We start from the raw sequence: 18,577 nt of genomic DNA on the forward strand, positions 1-18,577 counted from the left end.
CTGCAGCCACTAGGGGGCGCTCTATAGGCAGTAGCAGTGTTAGGCCAGAGCTGCAGCCACTAGGGGGCGCTCTATAGGCAGTAGCAGTGTTAGGCCAGAGCTGCAGCCACTAGGGGACACTCTATGGGCTCGATTTACAAAGTGGTGCTAACCCAGTTAGAGACTTTAGGCGTGATAACCATTGCACCATGCTGGTGAAAAGCCAGTTTAGGCGTGATAAGTTTAGATAAGTTTAGATTGCACCCAAAGTCCCGCACACAAAGCAGCGCCATTAAACTCTATGCGAAGTGCACCAGACTTTGCTAGCGCAAAACTTTTGATCAGCTGTGCACTGCGGTGCTAACCCAGTTGGTGCTTAAACTTATCATGCCTAAACTTATCACGCCTAAACTTATCACACCTAAACTTATCACACCTAAACTGAGTTTAGGCGTGATAAAGGGCTTTTCACCAGCGTGCTAACTGTTAGCACCGCTTTGTGAATCAGGCCCCATATGCAGTAGCAGTGTTAGGCCAGAGCTGCAGCCACTAGGGGGCACTCTATAGGCAGTAGCAGTGTTAGGCCAGAGCTGCAGCCACTAGGAGAGCTCTATGGGCAGTAGCAGTTAGGCCAGAGCTGCAGCCACTAGGGGGTGCTCTATAGGCAGTAGCAGTGTTAGGCCAGAGCTGCAGCCACTAGGGGAGCTCTATGGGCAGTAGCAGTGATAGGCCAGAGCTGCAGCCACTAGGGAGCACTCTATAGGCAGTAGCAGTGTTAGGCCAGAGCTGCAGCCACTAGGGGAGCTCTATAGGCAGTAGCAGTGTTAGGCCAGAGCTGCAGCCACTAGGGGGGCTCTATAGGCAGTAGCAGTGTTAGGCCAGAGCTGCAGCCACTAGGGAGCACTCTATAGGCAGGAGCAGTGTTAGGCCAGAGCTGCAGCCACTAGGGGGAGCTCTATAGGCAGTAGCAGTGATAGGCCAGAGCTGCAGCCACTAGGGGGTGCTCTATAGGCAGTAGCAGTGTTAGGCCAGAGCTGCAGCCACTAGGGGGCGCTCTATAGGCAGTAGCAGTGTTAGGCCAGAGCTGCAGCCACTAGGGGACACTCTATAGGCAGTAGCAGTGTTAGGCCAGAGCTGCAGCCACTAGGGGGAGCTCTATAGGCAGTAGCAGTGTTAGGCCAGAGCTGCAGCCACTAGGGGGCGCTCTATAGGCAGTAGCAGTGTTAGGCCAGAGCTGCAGCCACTAGGGGGCACTCTATAGGCAGTAGCAGTGTTAGGCCAGAGCTGCAGCCACTAGGGGGTGCTCTATAGGCAGTAGCAGTGTTAGGCCAGAGCTGCTGCCACTAGGGGTGCTCTATAGGCAGTAGCAGTGTTAGGCCAGAGCTGCAGCCACTAGGGGGCACTCTATAGGCAGTAGCAGTGTTAGACCAGAGTTGCAGCCACTAGGGGGAGCACTATAGGCAGTAGCAGTGTTAGGCCAGAGCTGCAGCCACTAGGGGTGCTCTATAGGCAGTAGCAGTGTTAGGCCAGAGCTGCAGCCACTAGGGGGCGCTCTATGGGCAGTAGCAGTGTTAGGCCAGAGCTGCAGCCACTAGGGAGCACTCTATAGGCAGTAGCAGTGTTAGGCCAGAGCTGCAGCCACTAGAGAACACTCTATAGGCAGTAGCAGTGTTAGGCCAGAGCTGCAGCCACTAGGGGGCGCTCTATAGGCAGTAGCAGTGTTAGGCCAGAGCTGCAGCCACAAGGGGATGCTCTATAGGCAGTAGCAATGTTAGGCCAGAGCTGCAGCCACTAGGACGTGCCCTATAGGCATTAGCAGTGTTAGGGAGACTTGCCCAAGAAACTCCTTACTGAATAGGTGCAGGCTTACTGAACCGGCAGAGCCAAGATTTGAACCCTGGTCTCCTGTGTCAGAGGCAGAGCCCTTAAACATTACACTATCCAGCCACCTGTCTGTAAACAATTACAGCCACTTCCTTTTTGGGCCGACAAGCCTGAAAAAGGAGAGTACATTTGATTTATTACAGCAATGGAGCAACTAAAAAAGGCTGCAGTAAGCCAGAGCACTTTAGAATAGATATAGGAACTTGTAGGATAAGTAGAAAAAAGAACATTTTTGTTAGAGTGTCTCTTTAAGCCCTTCTGTACCAGCAGTGTCTGGCCTCTTAAGGACCATGGACTGCTGGTTTAAAAACAAAAACCGCAGATTGCCAACCTCATGCCACACCGACCTGCCATTCAAGCCGATGTCCCGTCGCAGTAACCGCCTCACTCTGCCGTCGGTACGACAGCAGAACTCCCTGAGCCGGTCAGGAGCTGACGTCATTGGCTCCTGACCTTATCATCACCGTTACTCAATGTGATTGGCTCACGGTGATCACGAGGTCAGGAGGCAATGAAATCGGCTCCATACTGACAGCAGAGCGAGGGGGATGCAGCGGCGGGGAGGATTGGAATCTACGCCCTGGCAAAGATAAAAGGTGCAAAAAAAAGGCGTAGATTTCAATCAGCGCGTCCCGGAAGCGGTTGAAGTGCACCCGAGACGGGGAAGAACACGGTTTATACATTCCTGGAGCTTCCCCCAGCCCCATTCCCATGGATTGCTTCCACGCCGCCATCCTCCGCTGCCTGCAGCACCGGTACAGGGTCTGCCGTAACTTCCTCCAGTCACGGCCAGTCTGTGCAAGAGAAGTGTGCCCTCTACGTATCTCTCCGGCAGTCGCATGGGAGCGATCTGTGCGCATGGGGCTGGAGGAAGCCCCAGGTATGTATAGAACCTTTTTTTTTTTTTTGTGTGTGTGTGTGTGTCTAGTTTCCTTTAAGGGAATGCACAAGGACTTTGCTCAAGCCCTACCATCCAAACTGCTGCAGGACAAGGCCAGCTACTAGAACTAAGCAGTACACAGTGGATTGTTTTGCCATCTGAGTGTTTAACTACTTAAGTACCGAGGTGATTGAAATCTATGCCCTGTTTTGGTCGGCGCCTGGCTGGCAGGACGTAGATTTCAATCACCGTCTGCAGCGCGCATCCGCTGTTTCTGACGCTCCCCGCCGATCGCACCGCTCAGACCTGACATCTCTCACAGCAGCTCACTGGCTCTGGCTGTCTTCTCTATGACGGCAGAGCCATGTGATCTGGTCAGGAGCGATATCATTGGCTCCTGGCCATGTCTAACAATGTAAGCCGCTCCCACTGCCTTACATTGATAGACACGGTCAGGAACCAATGAAAGCGGTTCCTGACCGCCTCACATGACTCTGCCATCACAGAGACAGCAGAGTAACTGTCAGCAGGATCTCAGCGTGCAACGCCGATTGTGTCAGGTAAGTGCAGCGATTTATTGAGATTCCGTCGTCTTTGTACCAGCGGTCTCTGGTTCTTAGGGGGGCAGAGACCGCTGGTACTTAAGTGGTTAAACAATTAGATTTTATGTTCAACTCCCAGCATGCTATGGACTTCATCTACTGTGGCTGGATGGTGTATTGGTGGCTGGAAGGTGTAATGGTTAAGGGCTTTGCCTCTGACACAGGAGACCAGAGTTCGAATCTTTGCTCTGCCTGTTCAGTAAGCCAGCACCTATTCAGTAGGAGACCTTAGGCAAGTCTCCCTAACACTGCTACTGCCTATAGAGCGCGTCCTAGTGGCTGCAGCTCCGGCAGTTTGAGTCCGCCAGGAGAAAAGCGCGATATAAATGTTATTTGTCTTGTCTTGTCTACTGTGTATAGCTGGCACAGGGGTTAGCGGTTTGCACGTCTGTATTTCAGCATTTGTTAACCTTGATGAATAGCTTTGAGATACTTGGCACCGATTTCACAGGTTCAGGTTGTATGGTTCATGATGCCTATATTTTTGCAGGATTTGATCACCCCTGTTCAACCTCCCTTGTGGTTTGATTACTTGCTGATTTTAGGGTCTAATAGCAGTGCAAGTTTTTTTCATGCTTCTAGACTCTAAAATCTGGGAAAAAAGAGATCTGCGGAAGCCTAGCACATTACTCTCATCCACTGGATCCATCGCTTCAGTTCTCCCTCCGTCCACCAGGTGTCGCTGTACCCATATAGTGAGATCGCCGGCTGTCGTCATGAAAGATAGATCGATCCTTAAGGCAGCCATACACTGGTCAATTGCTACCAGATCGACCAGCAGATAGATCCCTCAGTGATGTAATCTGATCACAGAGGGATCTATTGGCTGCCTACACTGGATACAGATTTTTAATCGATTTCACAATCTGTGGAGCTGCCGCCGCCCCCAGCATGCATTACCTGATCCGCCGGTGCGAGTCCCTCGGTCTCCGCTGTCTCTTCTCCGCTCTGGGCTTCAGCTTCACATTACTTCCTGTCGGGGAAGTTTAAACAGTAGAGGGCGCTCTACTGTTTAAACTTCCCCCGACAGGAAGTAAGTGAAGCCAGACTGAGCCCAGCATAGAGAAAGGTACACACGCCGGAGAAACAGTAATCGTATTGCCGCTAGCGTCGGAAACTCGAACGCCGCTATCGACGCACTCCCAACCTGTTGACGATCGAGGGAAATTTTCCGTGCGGACAGATCGACGGGATCGATTGATTTCAGACAGAAATTGGTCAGCGTTTGCGCATCGATTTCACAGCAGATTCGATCACAGTGATTAAATCTGCTGTATATCGGTGGAAAATCGAGTAGGTGTATGGGGAACCTTTATACTTTATTGAGTCAGACCTAAATTTCTCAACCTATAGCCAAGCGTATACAGTATAGAATTACAGAATAAATATACAGTAGAATCTGACTATAGTAAACCTCTGTCTATAGCACACCAAGTCCTCAGGGCCCAACCTTGTGCAGTATGAATATATAATGTATAGCAAATCCTTGTATACTAAACTTCTGCTATAGAACTATTTGGCCAGGTCCTTTAGAGTTTTCTATAAAAGGGATTCTACTGTACACATAAAATACACATTTCTGTGTCACCCCTTGTATATTGTACAGGGGCATAATGGCTGTAAATAGGCCCAAGTACTAGACACAGTAGGAGAGCGAGCCTTGCCCCTTACACGTTTAGCATCCCTTACAAATGAGTTTTGCCATTGTATGAGTTTCGCTGTATTCTGGTCACATGGCCTCCTACAAATCTTCCTGTAGTGGTATAACGATCAGTGATTTGGAGCAAGCATACCTGCTGTGTGGGAGTTCAGACTCTGCAGAGATCACTGGCTGTAGTCTTATTCCAGGTCAGTGAATTCTAGCCAGTGTAGCCGAGAGCCGTCTGATGGGCCTGGGGCTGCTCCTTCACAATGTTACAATGGCAGTTCCAGTGTTTCTATCCTTATACCTTCACTTTAATAATACAAAGCTATAGGCAGGTGCGTGTCAGTGCTTGTGTGTGCAGCTAACGCATTCCTCAAGTTAGAAAATTCCACAAATGCGAAGAGATCTGAAATGAGAGATTTGCAGAAGCTGCTATTATTATTATTACCTTATGGAACTTGCATTAAGTTTGTGCTGTTTTTTTGCTTAACTTTTCGCGAAGTTGCACATCTAGAATAAGCGTGCAGGGCAGCGGTGTCACCTGATCTGGATAGGAGGTCTGGGTCAGCGGTGTCACCTGATCTGGATAGGAGGGCTGGGTCAGCGGTGTCACCCGATCTGGATAGGAGGTCTGGGTCAGCGGTGTCACCTGATCTGGATAGGAGGTCTGGGTCAGCGGTGATACCCGATCTGGATAGGAGGGCTGGGTCAGCGGTGTTACCCGATCTGGATAGGAGGTCTGGGTCAGTGGTGAGGCCTGATCTGGATAGGAGGTCTGGGTCAGCGGTGTTACCCGATCTGGATAGGAGGTCTGGGTCAGCGGTGTCACCTGATCTGGATAGGAGGTCTGGGTCAGCGGTGTCACCTGATCTGGATAGGAGGTCTGGGTCAGCGGTGTCGCCCGATCTGGATAGGAGGTCTGGGTCAGCAGTGTTACCCGATCTGGATAGGAGGTCTGGGTCAGTGGTGAGGCCTGATCTGGATAGGAGGGCTGGGTCAGCGGTGTTACCCGATCTGGATAGGAGGTCTGGGTCAGTGGTGAGGCCTGATCTGGATAGGAGGGCTGGGTCAGCGGTGTTACCCGATCTGGATAGGAGGTCTGGGTCAGCGGTGTCACCCGATCTGGATAGGAGGTCTGGGTCAGCGGTGTCACCTGATCTGGATAGGAGGTCTGGGTCAGCGGTGTCACCTGATCTGGATAGGAGGTCTGGGTCAGCGGTGTCACCTGATCTGGATAGGAGGTCTGGGTCAGCGGTGTCACCTGATCTGGATAGGAGGTCTGGGTCAGCGGTGTCACCTGATCTGGATAGGAGGTCTGGGTCAGCGGTGTCGCCCGATCTGGATAGGAGGTCTGGGTCAGCGGTGTTACCCGATCTGGATAGGAGGTCTGGGTCAGTGGTGAGGCCTGATCTGGATAGGAGGGCTGGGTCAGCGGTGTTACCCGATCTGGATAGGAGGTCTGGGTCAGTGGTGAGGCCTGATCTGCATACGAGGGCTGGGTCAGCGGTGTTACCCGATCTGGATAGGAGGTCTGGGTCAGCGGTGTCACCTGATCTGGATAGGAGGTCTGGGTCAGCGGTGTCACCTGATCTGGATAGGAGGTCTGGGTCAGCGGTGTCACCCGATCTGGATAGGAGGTCTGGGTCAGCGGTGTCGCCCGATCTGGATAGGTCTGGGTCAGCGGTGTTACCTGATCTGGATAGGAGGGCTGGGTCAGCGGTGTTACCCGATCTGGATAGGAGGTCTGGGTCAGCGGTGTCACCCGATCTGGATAGGAGGGCTGGGTCAGTGGTGTCACCTGATCTGGATAGGAGGGCTGGGTCAGCGGTGAGGCCTGATCTGGATAGGAGGTCTGGGTCAGCAGTGTGGCCTGATCTGGATAGGAGGGCTGGGTCAGTGGTGTCACCTGATCTGGATAGGAGGTCTTGGTCAGTGGTGTTACCTGATCTGGATAGGAGGTCTGGGTCAGCGGTGTTACCCGATCTGGATAGGAGGGCTAGGTCAGCGGTGTTAACCGATCTGGATAGGAGGTCTGGGTCAGCGGTGTCACCTGATCTGGATATGAGGGCTGTGTCAGCGGTGTCGCCTGATCTGGATAGGAGGTCTGGGTCAGCGGTGTCGCCCGATCTGGATAGGAGGGCTGGGTCAGCGGTGTTACCCGATCTGGATAGGAGGTCTGGGTCAGTGGTGAGGCCTGATCTGGATAGGAGGGCTGGGTCAGCGGTGTTACCCGATCTGGATAGGAGGTCTGGGTCAGCGGTGTCACCTGATATGGATAGGAGGGCTGGGTCAGCGGTGTCACCTGATCTGGATAGGAGGTCTGGGTCAGAGGTGTCGCCCGATCTGGATAGGAGGGCTGGGTCAGCGGTGTTACCCGATCTGGATAGGAGGTTTGGGTCAGCGGTGTTACCCGATCTGGATAGGAGGGCTGGGTCAGCGGTGTTAACCGATCTGGATAGGAGGTCTGGGTCAGCGGTGTCACCTGATCTGGATATGAGGGCTGTGTCAGCGGTGTCACCTGATCTGGATAGGAGGTCTGGGTCAGCGGTGTCGCCCGATCTGGATAGGAGGGCTGGGTCAGCGGTGTTACCCGATCTGGATATGAGGGCTGGGTCAGTGGTGAGGCCTGATTTGGATAGGAGGGCTGGGTCAGCGGTGTTACCTGATCTGGATAGGAAGGCTGGGTCAGCGGTGTTACCCGATCTGGATAGGAAGGCTGGGTCAGCGGTGTCACCTGATCTGGATAGGAGGGCTGGGTCAGTGGTGTTACCCGATCTGGGTAGGATGGCTGGGTCAGCGGTGTTACCCGATCTGGATAGGAGGTCTGGGTCAGCGGTGTCACCTGATCTGGATAGGAGGGCTGGGTCAGCGGTGTCGCCTGATCTGGATAGGAGGGCTGGGTTAGCAGTGTCGCCTAATCTTGATAGGAGGTCTGGGTCAGCGGTGTCGCCTGATCTGGATAGGAGGTCTGGGTCAGCGGTGTTACCCGATCTGGATAGGAGGTCTGGGTCAGCGGTGTTACCCGATCTGGATAGGAGGTCTGGGTCAGCGGTGTTGCCCGATCTGGATAGGATGGCTGGGTCAGCGGTGTTGCCCGATCTGGATAGGATGGCTGGGTCAGCGGTGTTAGCCGATCTGAATAGGAGGGCTGGGTCAGCGGTGTTACCCGATCTGGATAGGAGGGCTGGGTCAGCGGTGTCACCTGATCTGGATAGGAGGGCTGGGTCAGCGGTGTTACCTGATCTGGATAGGAGGGCTGGGTCAGCGGTGTCACCTGATCTGGATAGGAGGGCTGGGTCAGCGGTGTCACCCGATCTGGATAGGAGGGCTGGGTCAGCGGTGTTGCCCGATATGGATAGGAGGGCTGGGTCAGCGGTGTCGCCCGATCTGGATAGGAGGGCTGGGTCAGCGGTGTCACCTGATCTGGATAGGAGGTCTGGGTCAGCGGTGTCACCCGATCTGGATAGGAGGTCTGGGTCAGCGGTGTCGCCTGATCTGGATAGGAGGGCTGGGTCAGCGGTGTCTCCTGATCTGGATAGGAGGTCTGGGTCAGCGGTGTCACCTGATCTGGATAGGAGGTCTGGGTCAGCGGTGTTACCCGATCTGGATAGGAGGGCTGGGTCAGCGGTGTCACCTGATCTGGATAGGAGGGCTGGGTCAGCGGTGTCACCTGATCTGGATAGGAGGGCTGGGTCAGTGGTGAGGCCTGATCTGGATAGGAGGGCTGGGTTAGCGGTGTCACCTGATCTGGATAGGAGGGCTGGGTCAGCGGTGTCACCTGATCTGGATAGGAGGGCTGGGTCAGCGGTGTCACCTGATCTGGATAGGAGGGCTGGGTCAGCGGTGTTACCCGATCTGGATAGGAGGTCTGGGTCAGCGGTGTCGCCTGATCTGGATAGGAGGGCTGGGTCAGCGGTGTTACCCGATCTGGATAGGAGGTCTGGGTCAGCGGTGTCGCCTGATCTGGATAGGAGGGATGGGTCAGCGGTGTTACCCGATCTGGATAGGAGGTCTGGGTCAGCGGTGTCGCCTGATCTGGATAGGAGGGATGGGTCAGCGGTGTTACCCGATCTGGATAGGAGGGCTGGGTCAGTGGTGTTACCCGATCTGGATAGGAGGTCTTTGTCAGCGGTGTCCGCCCAGGGGCAATTTTTCTCTCTACAAATACACTTTAAATAAAAACATCCTCCAAGTTGTCATAGTTTTTAAAGCTCTTTTAAAAAAAAATAAAAAAATCTTTTTGTAGTTTACCTTTCAACAGCATCTAACCTTAATGTGAATGGGAACCGATAATGTAATAAAAAAGTCAGATACTCACCTAAGGAGAGATAGGCTCTGGGTCCCATAGAGCATTCCCTCTCCTCTCTTGGTTCCTGTTGTTGCGCTGGATTCCCTGTAGCGGTATTCAACCGTTTCGGTCAAACACCGCTGATTCCCCACCGAAGGGAGGCTTCGGAGATGCTTTGGGAGCCCGAGTGCTCCCGAAAATGGGACGTTCTCCACTGCGCACGTGCGAGCGCCCTCTATGACGCACTCGCGCATTTGCAGTGTGGAGCCGCCTGTCTTCGGTCGTCGCGGGAACGGCAGGGAGGTGAGTGAATCCTCTTGAATCAACGTCCGGTCTGAACTGTACCACTCCCTGCCGGACGTTGATTCAACCTGCGGCGGTCCCCAATAGGTTAAAGAGGAACTGTTGCGAAAATCTTAAAATATAAAACACATACAAATAAGAAGTACATTTCTCCCAGAGTAAAATGAGCCATAAATTACTTTTCTCCTATGTTGCTGTCACTTACAGTAGGTAGTAGAAATCTGACAGAAGTGACAGGTTTTGGGCTAGTCCATCTCTTCATGGGGGATTCTCAGCATGGCCTATATTCTTTATAAAGACATTCCCTGAAAAATCTTTATACAAAGATGCTGCCACTCTCCTTGCTCTCTGCACACTATTTTGGCAGTTGGACGGAGCAACTGCCATTCACGAAGTGTTTTTAAAAATAAAGAAAACCCTGAGAACCCCCCTATAAGATGGGCTAGTCCAAAACCTGTCACTTCTGTCAGATTTCTACTACCTACTGTAAGTGACAGCAACATAGGAGAAAAGTCATTTATAATTCATTTTACTCTGGAAGACACGTATTTCTTATTCGTATGTGTTTTTAAATTTTAAGATTTTCATGACAGTTCCTCTTTTTAAACTTTCAATTCACCAGTTTTTTTTCGTTTTTTTAATTTTCTTTACACGCTTGTAACAAAATCTGACCGCCTCAGGAATTGCCAGAATGCAGATATAAGACCAGTGCATATATTAGGTTTGGCCTTATATTGGGCAAACTGTCAGAACATGATCAGTATTGATAGTTTAGCTGGATACTGATTAGTTTATTATTATAACTCTGTCAGAGGAGCTCACAATCTAGTCCCTACCACAGTCCTATGTCTGTGTGTATCGTGTAGTGCATGTACCATGGTCTCGGCCAATATAGGGGAAAGCCAATTTACTTATCTGTATTTTTTTTTTCGTGGGGGGGGGACTGGAGTGCTTGGAGGAAACCCACACAGACGCAGTGTGAACATACAAACTCTGTGCTGATAGTACCCTGGCTAGGATTTGAACCGGGGACCCAGAGCTGCAAGGTGAGAGTGCTAACCACTAGGCCACCTTGCTGACTACAGTGTACATAGTGCTAGATGTCAGCAAAAACTTCATGTAGCGTTGAAGTGATTACTGACACTATGGTTGCTCAAGCGACGTATCTGAAGTGCTGTAAAAACAGTGCAGGAGATTTGGGGGCAGCCGGTGCCACTATATGCCGTAATAGGAATTACAGATATATAGCAGCACTCGGTGAGTGATTTGGGTGCCGTCAGAAGACTGAGGACAAAACACTGTATTTCGGCCGCCAGCAATAGCTGGAAGCCGAATTGCATCATTCCCCCCTCTATCCATGGCGGCCTGGAGGGGGAATAGTAATTATCGCCGCCTGGACTTGTGCAGCAGCAGGATTAGCCCTATACAGTGGCTTGTAAAAGTATTCGGCCCCCTTGAGGTTTTCCACATTTTGTCACATTACTGCCACAAACATGAATCAATTGTATTGGAATTCCACATGAAAGACCAACACAAAGTGGTGGAAGTGGAACGAAAATCATACATCATTCCAAACATTTTTTTACAAATAAATAACTGCAAAGTGGGGTGTGCATAATTATTCAGCCCTCTGAGTCAATACTTTGTAGAAGCACCTTTTGCTGCAATTACAGCTGCCAGTCTTTTAGGGTATGTCTCTACCAGCTTTGCACATCTAGAGACTGAAATCCTTGCCCATTCTTCTTTGCAAAACATCTCCAGCTCAGTCAGATTAGATGGACAGCGTTTGTGAACATCAGTTTTCAGATCTTGCCACAGATTCTCGATTGGATTTAGATCTGGACTATGACTGGGCCATTCTAACACATGGATATGTTTTGTTTTAAACCATTCCATTGTTGCCCTGGCTTTATGTTTAGGGTCATTGTCCTGCTGGAAGGTGAACCTCCGCCCCAGTCTCAAGTCTTTTGCAGTCTCCAAGAGGTTTTCTTCCAAGTTTGCCCTGTATTTGGCTCCATCCATCTTCCCATCAACTCTGACCAGCTTCCCTGCCTCTGCTGAAGAGATGCACCCCCAGAGCATGATGCTGCCACCACCATATTGGACAGTGGGGATGGTGTGTTCAGAGTGATGTGCAGTGTTAGTTTTCTGCCACACATAGTGTTTTGCATTTTGGCCAAAAAGTTCCATTTTGGTCTCATCTGACCAGAGCACCTTCTTCCACATGGTTGCTGAGTCCCCCACATGGCTTGTGGCAAACTGCAAACTGGACTTCTTATGCTTTCTGTTAACAATGCCTTTCTTCTTGCCACTCTTCCATAAAGGCCAACTTTGTACAGTGCATGACTAATAGTTGTCCTATGGACAGATTCCCCCACCTGAGCTGTAGATCTCTGCAGCTCGTCCAGAGTCACCATGGGCCTCTTGACTGCATTTCTGATCAGCGCTCTCCTTGTTCGGCCTGTGAGTTTAGGTGGATGGCCTTGTCTTGGTAGGTTTACAGTTGTGCCATACTCCTTCCATTTCTGAATGATCGCTTGAACAGTGCTCCGTGGGATGTTCAAGGCTTTGGAAATCTTTTTGTAGCCTAAGCCTGGTTTAAATTTCTCAATAACTTTATCCCTGACCTGTCTGGTGTGTTCTTTGGACTTCATGGTGTTGTTGCTCCCAATATTCTCTTAGACAACCTCTGAGGCCGTCACAAAGCAGCTGTATTTGTACTGACATTAGATTACACACAGGTGCACTCTATTTAGTCATTAGCACTCATCAGGCAATGTCTATGGGCAACTGACTGTACTCAGACCAAAGGGGGCTGAATAATTATGCACACACCACTTTGCAGTTATTTATTTGTAAAAAAAAAAAAAAATGTTTGGAATCCTGTATGATTTTCGTTCCACTTCTCATGTGTACACCACTTTGTATTTCACGTGGAATTCCAATAAAATTGATTCATGTTTGTGGCAGTAATGTGACAAACTTCAAGGGGGCCGAATACTTTTGCAAGCCACTGTATCGGCTTTATCCTGCGCCCAAATCTCACAGCAGCTATGTAAAACGTACGCACGTATCTGCCCTCTGTAGACAAACATGGTGTGATAATGAATAGCTTTTGCTGATAAATGTTAAGAAATTAAAGGAATTGTACCTGCATAGAGAAGTACAACAGTTTTGTTTTTCTTGTTATTCAATGCTTTTATCAAATCTTAAAGGATACCCGAGGTGACATGTGACATGATGAGATAGACATGTGTATGTACAGAGCCTAGCACAAATAACTAGGCTGTGTTCCTTTTTCTTTATCTGCCTGAAAGAGTTAAACATCAGGTATGTAAGTGGCTGACTCAGTCCTGACTCAGACAGGAAGTGACTACAGTGTGACCCTCACTGATAAGAAATTCCCCTTTTTATCTCTTTCCTGCTCTCAGAAGCCATTTTCTGCTAGGAAAGTGTTTTATAGTTGGAATTTCTTATCAGTGAGGGTCACACTGTAGTCACTTCCTGTCTGAGTCAGGACTGAGTCAGCCACTTACATACCTGATATTTAACTCTTTCAGGCAGAGAAAGAAAAAAAGGAACACAGCCTAGTTATTTGTGTGCTAGGCACTGTACATACCTATGTCTATCTTATGTCACATGTCACTTCAGGTATCCTTTAAAGCATACCTGAAAAAAAAATGAATGTTACATACGTTCCTTAGAGGACAGTCCAGAGACTTCTTCCATCCCCTTCTTGCTTCATATTTATTTTTTGAGCCATGTCGAACAAATCTTTAAATTACATTTTACAGGCAAAATATCAGAATAACTCTCTTGAAAGTAAGCTTTAAATTAAAACAATTTTGTATCGTCTACAATTTTGTTTTTCTTTAAATATACAAAACTCCAAAACTAGAACTGGAAGTACAAATTGTGCTCAGAGGAGAAGGATAATCTATCTGTACAGAAAGTTATTGATGGCTGATAGATCTTCTACAATGCATTTCATTTCCCATCAGTGCAGCATGCTACAATATCTGCACGAGTCCTCTGGCTATAGGGCTGAAGAACATAAAATTACCATAAAAATCAGCTAAACACTAGCACGGTGTGTCCTGAAATGCTGAGGGCCCCTTGACTGGTTTTCAGCAGTGCTGGTAGATTAGCTGCTCTCTCCTTCTGAGATGTCATTAGTATTCCAGTAGTTTTGCTTTATAACTGATAAGGCGTGATTTTGAAAATGCTGCACTAGGTGTTTTTGTTTTCTCAGAGACAGGAAGCCATGTCACAGTAAGCTTTTGGGGAATTCATATTCTGAGTTCAGTCATTCATTTCCTGTTATAGGGAGGGATTCGCAGCGTGTGCTAAAAATATATTTCTGTCTCCAAATCTCTTCTTGTTGTTTTATTTATCATTTTTGTAATGTTTTTGTTTTTCTGGCACACAGCAGCCTTTGTGTAATGTCGGTGGGAGACTTTCTGCCTCTTTTGTCTCTCGGTGACCTTTGCTTGCTTTCGCCGTGTGTTTTACACGTAGTGTTTTGAATGTCTTAACACCCTGTCTCTAAAAACAGAGATCATTTTCCATCATCGAAAGTGTGCATGTTGAAATGCGGCATTGCGTAAAAAAATGAACATTCATTCTTGTTTATAGTTAAATGGTGTTGTAACATCCAAAAATAAAAAAAAAGTCTAAAAAAAAGTGCTCCAAATATATATGTAACCCCCCCCCCCCCCTTCTCCTCCCCCTCCCTCCAACAAATTGGAGTCTCTATGTCTCCTATTCACGGGATGATGACTGCAAAGCTAAATTATCTGTTTAACCGAATCCAGACCAACGTAGGTTGAATCTACGTCCAGCAGGTGGCGCTTTGGCTCTGACTGGACGTCGGTTCAATGTCCCATTAACCACGCCTCCTCACTGTTACTGCCGATCTCGCTGCTTTGACCCTGCTGCAATTCGCTCGCCCTGCCCTCTGAAGCCAGAGCACTGCGAGCTGGGCAGGAGCCATTTTCATTGGCTCCTGGCCCTGTCATCATGGTAAGCCAATCCCATTGGCTTACATTGATTGACAGGGTAAGGGGCCAATGAAAAATCTTTGCTGCGATTCGTCGGGAAGCGGCGTTTTGGTGTACCGGCAGCCTCTAGTCCTTAAGGGGGCAGAGGCTGCTGGTACCAAAGTGGGTAAGACCCGAGAAGCTAATTATATATTTAAAAGTTGGTAAACTTGGTGGTTCCCTGGTGTAGTTCAGTTTGGGGGTTTTACTTGGCATCCCAGAAATGTGTACCCTTTTTGTGTAATTATTTCTGTATTTCTCTTGCATTTCAGATGTGTACACCAAGTAACACACCAGCCACTCCGCCCAACTTCCCCGACGCTCTCGCCATGTTTTCAAAGCTACGCACCTCTGAGAGCTTACAGAACAGTAGCAGTCCGGCAGCATCCAACGCCTGTTCCCCTCCGGGCAACTTCAGCGCATACTGGGCCTCCTCTCCACCCAGTCATCAACCTGTATGGCTTCCGCCAGCTTCCCCCACCACGCATCTCCATCACCACCATCACCATCCACAGCCAGCGTGGCCTCCTACCTCCCAATCTTCAGGGGGCCAACAGAAAGCCATGACCGCCATGGACGGGCAAAGATAAGACTGGCCATCAGTGCACTGGAATAGAGAGGAGGCAGCGATGAGTGGATTCCCTTCTCTGCCTTCCTCCTTTTTAAGTTTTATGAACTATTTTTTTTTTAATTTTATTTTATAAGCAATTTCTGATTTTTCTCCAACAATCGAGAAAGAGGAAGGAGCAGCAAAATATTTCAGTGCCCTTTCTCACTGGCTTTTGTTTTGTTTTTTTATAATGTTGGTATTCCATATAAAGAAGTGGATTTATATGGAGTACGAGAGGCGGCATGGTGGAACGTGTTGGGAAGATGTGGCCTGAATATAGTTCTACTGTTAACAGATGGTGAACATATTAATGCAGTTGTCCCTCCTGACCATCTCTCCATTTGTTTTAGAGCAGTATATAAAATGAATCAGTCCTCGGATCCGTATTTTGTCCACTTGCGCTGGATGTAGGTCGAATGAAGAGGCTACCTGGATGAGATTGAGCAAAGATTTGGAGAAGGCAGGAGCTTGACTGATGAATGGATTCTTGGTACAAGGCACTTATGGACAGATCAGCAGAGATGATCTAACATCTATGGGGGGGAAACCCTCTCTGGTATCCAAGCATTGCCAGGTTCGTTAACTGACTGAATTTGTCATCCTGTGCCAGTTGGTTTTGGTCTTTTTACACACCCAGTAAGGGAATAATGGATCACTACAATGGCTTTCCGTCTTTTCTTTTGTTTATATATATATATAGAATAAAAACCGTCACCCAATTCATGTTGTGATTTCCATGTTAACACAAAGGAAGAGAACTGTCCTAACTGAAGCCATGTCAGCATTCTGAGGATCGCCATAATTGTGATCTTTAACCATTGATGGATACTTTGAGACTTTCTTGTTTTCCACTTTTGCTCCCAGCTGGGAATGAGAGATGTGTGCTTTGCCCTGAGCAATAAAATAAACCCTGTGATATCCCAGAAAAGCAGTTTGTTTCCGCTTCTATTCTAGGCACCGACGCTGCCATGGTATGTGTTTGGCAGCAGTGTGAAAAGTTTGCACTTCTAGGAAGCCCTGTTAAAGAGAATGTATGTCTTTCTTTTGCTTGTTTTATTTAATGTGTTTAACGCTAAAAAAAATAATAATAATTATAATTAGTTTGTTTATTAGGAACATAAAAAATTACAAATAAACCTTAGTTTTTTTGGTGCTTTATCTAGTAATGTTTTCTGAATGGAATAGAGTTCCAGTTACAAGCAAATTACCTTGTATACTCAAGTATATTCCTTTATTTTTCAGCACAAAAATGTGCTGCAACGTTGCCCCCTCGGCTTATACGCGAGTCAGTTGAGTAGAACGGATGGTGGAGCAAGTTTTGCTACTGGCAGAGGAGTGTAAGCATTGTGCACTAGTGATCCTGCTCTGATCCTGCTCTTGCCAGCTTCTGCCCTGCTATGTCAGTGCCCCCATCCCCTGCAACATGGTGTGCAGAGTGCGCTGCTCAATACCTGTGTCCCCTGACTCCCTGCTGTGTCCCCCATCCCCTGCAACATGGTGTGCAGAGTGTGCTGCTCAGTACCTGTGTCCCCTGACTCCCTGCTGTGTCCCCCATCCCCTGCAGCATGGTGTGCAGAGTGCACTGCTCAACACTACCTGTGTCCCCTGACTCCCTGCTGTGTCCCCCATCCCTTGCAACATGGTGTGCAGAGTGCGCTGCTCAACACTACCTGTGTCCCCCATCCCTTGCAACATGGTGTGCAGAGTGCGCTGCTCAACACTACCTGTGTCCCCTGACTCCCTGCTGTGTGTGCCCCCCCCCCCATCCCTGCAACATGGTATGCAGAGTGCGCTGCTCAACACTACATGTGTCCCCTGACTCCCTGCTGTGTCTGTGCCCCCCATACCCTGCAACATGGTGTGCAGAGTGCGCTGCTCAACACTACCTGTGTCCCCTGACTCCCTGCTGTGTCCCCATCCCCTGCAACATGGTGTGCAGAGTGCGCTGCTCAATACCTGTGTCCCCTGGCTTGTGGAGCGGAGTGTGCAAGCATTGTGTCAGCTGTGCAATGATCGGGGATTCTTCCTGTGTGGCAATCGCTGTCTTATATCTTTGACGCCATCTAGTGGCATCTTGACATACAGCTGTATCATCCTTGAGGCACATCTGGCTATGGGGGGCTGACTTTACTGGGGGCACATCTGGCTACTGGGGAGGGGGTTTATACACGAGTCAATCGCATTTTTTCCCTTGTTTCTGAAGGAAAAGTGGGTACCTCTGCTTATACGCGGGTCAGCTTATATGTGAGTATATACGGTAATTTTAAATGAGGTATAAGGAACATATGAGTTAAGTTTTTTTTTTTTTTTTAATGATCTAGTGCAGCGTTGGGCAAACTACGGCACACGTGCGCTGGCCCGCTCCTGGGTGGCCGGATTTCTCTCCTCCCTCACTTTCTGCAGAGTGGCGAGCAGGCCGATAAGAAGTGTTAAGTCACCTAATCACCGCTTCCGACGTTGGTTCTCCATGTCCACAGTGGCGTCATGTGAAACGCCTTCAGGATTAGGCGCGTTAACTCTTATCACTTGCTTGCAACTCTGAAGGGAAGAGAGGGATCGGGGAGGGTGGGATGTCAGACAGCCCCCAAAGTACTATCAAACTTCCTGTCCGTTAAGAGTGGAATGTATACAAATATGTGGGTCTAGCACATGCATTGAAAATATATTCATGTTCCATATTCTTTTGTATATATCAGTGATGGCTAACCTTGGCATTCCAGCTGTGACAAAACTACAAATCCCATCATGCCTCTGCCTCCAGGAGTTATGCTTAGAGCTGTCAGAGTATTGCAATGCCTCATGGGATTTGTAGTTTCACCACGGCTGGAGTGCCAAGGTTAGCCATCACTGGTATATATCAATAGACGTGTCTGACACTTGTACAGTGGTGTGAAAAACTATTTGCCCCCTTCCTGATTTCTTATTCTTTTGCATGTTTGTCACACTTAAATGTTTCTGCTCATCAAAAACTGTTAACGATTAGTCAAAGATAACATTATTGAACACAAAATGCAGTTTTAAATGATGTTTTTTATTATTTAGTGAGGAAAAAAAAACTCCAAATCTGCATGGCCCTGTGTGAAGAAGTGATTGCCCCCCTTGTTAAAAAAATAACTTAACTGTGGTTTATCACACCTGAGTTCAATTTCTGTAGTCACCCCCAGGCCTGATTACTGCCACACCTGTTTCAATCAAGAAAGCACTTAAATAGGAGCTATCTGACACAGAGAAGTAGACCGAAAGCACCTCAAAAGCTAGACATCATGCCAAGATCTAAAGAAATTCAGGAACAAATGAGAACAAAAGTACTGTAATTGAGATCTATCAGTCTGGTAAAGGTTATAAAA

At 48.7% G+C, this 18,577-nt stretch overlaps 1 protein-coding gene across 1 annotated transcript in view; it reads left to right on the forward strand.

Moving 5' to 3' along the window:
- The window catches only part of UBALD2 (UBA like domain containing 2), a 65,157-nt gene extending 48,999 nt beyond the window's left edge, over positions 1-16,158 (forward strand). Inside the window, exon 3 of the mRNA XM_068264155.1 lies at positions 14,893-16,158. Coding sequence (XP_068120256.1) covers positions 14,893-15,210 — 318 coding nt within the window. The 3' untranslated portion in view covers positions 15,211-16,158. The remainder of the gene's footprint in view (positions 1-14,892) is intronic.
- The last annotated feature ends 2,419 nt before the right edge of the window (positions 16,159-18,577 follow it).

This window comes from Hyperolius riggenbachi, chromosome 12 (assembly GCF_040937935.1).
Source record: "Hyperolius riggenbachi isolate aHypRig1 chromosome 12, aHypRig1.pri, whole genome shotgun sequence".
Taxonomy (NCBI): domain Eukaryota; kingdom Metazoa; phylum Chordata; class Amphibia; order Anura; family Hyperoliidae; genus Hyperolius; species Hyperolius riggenbachi.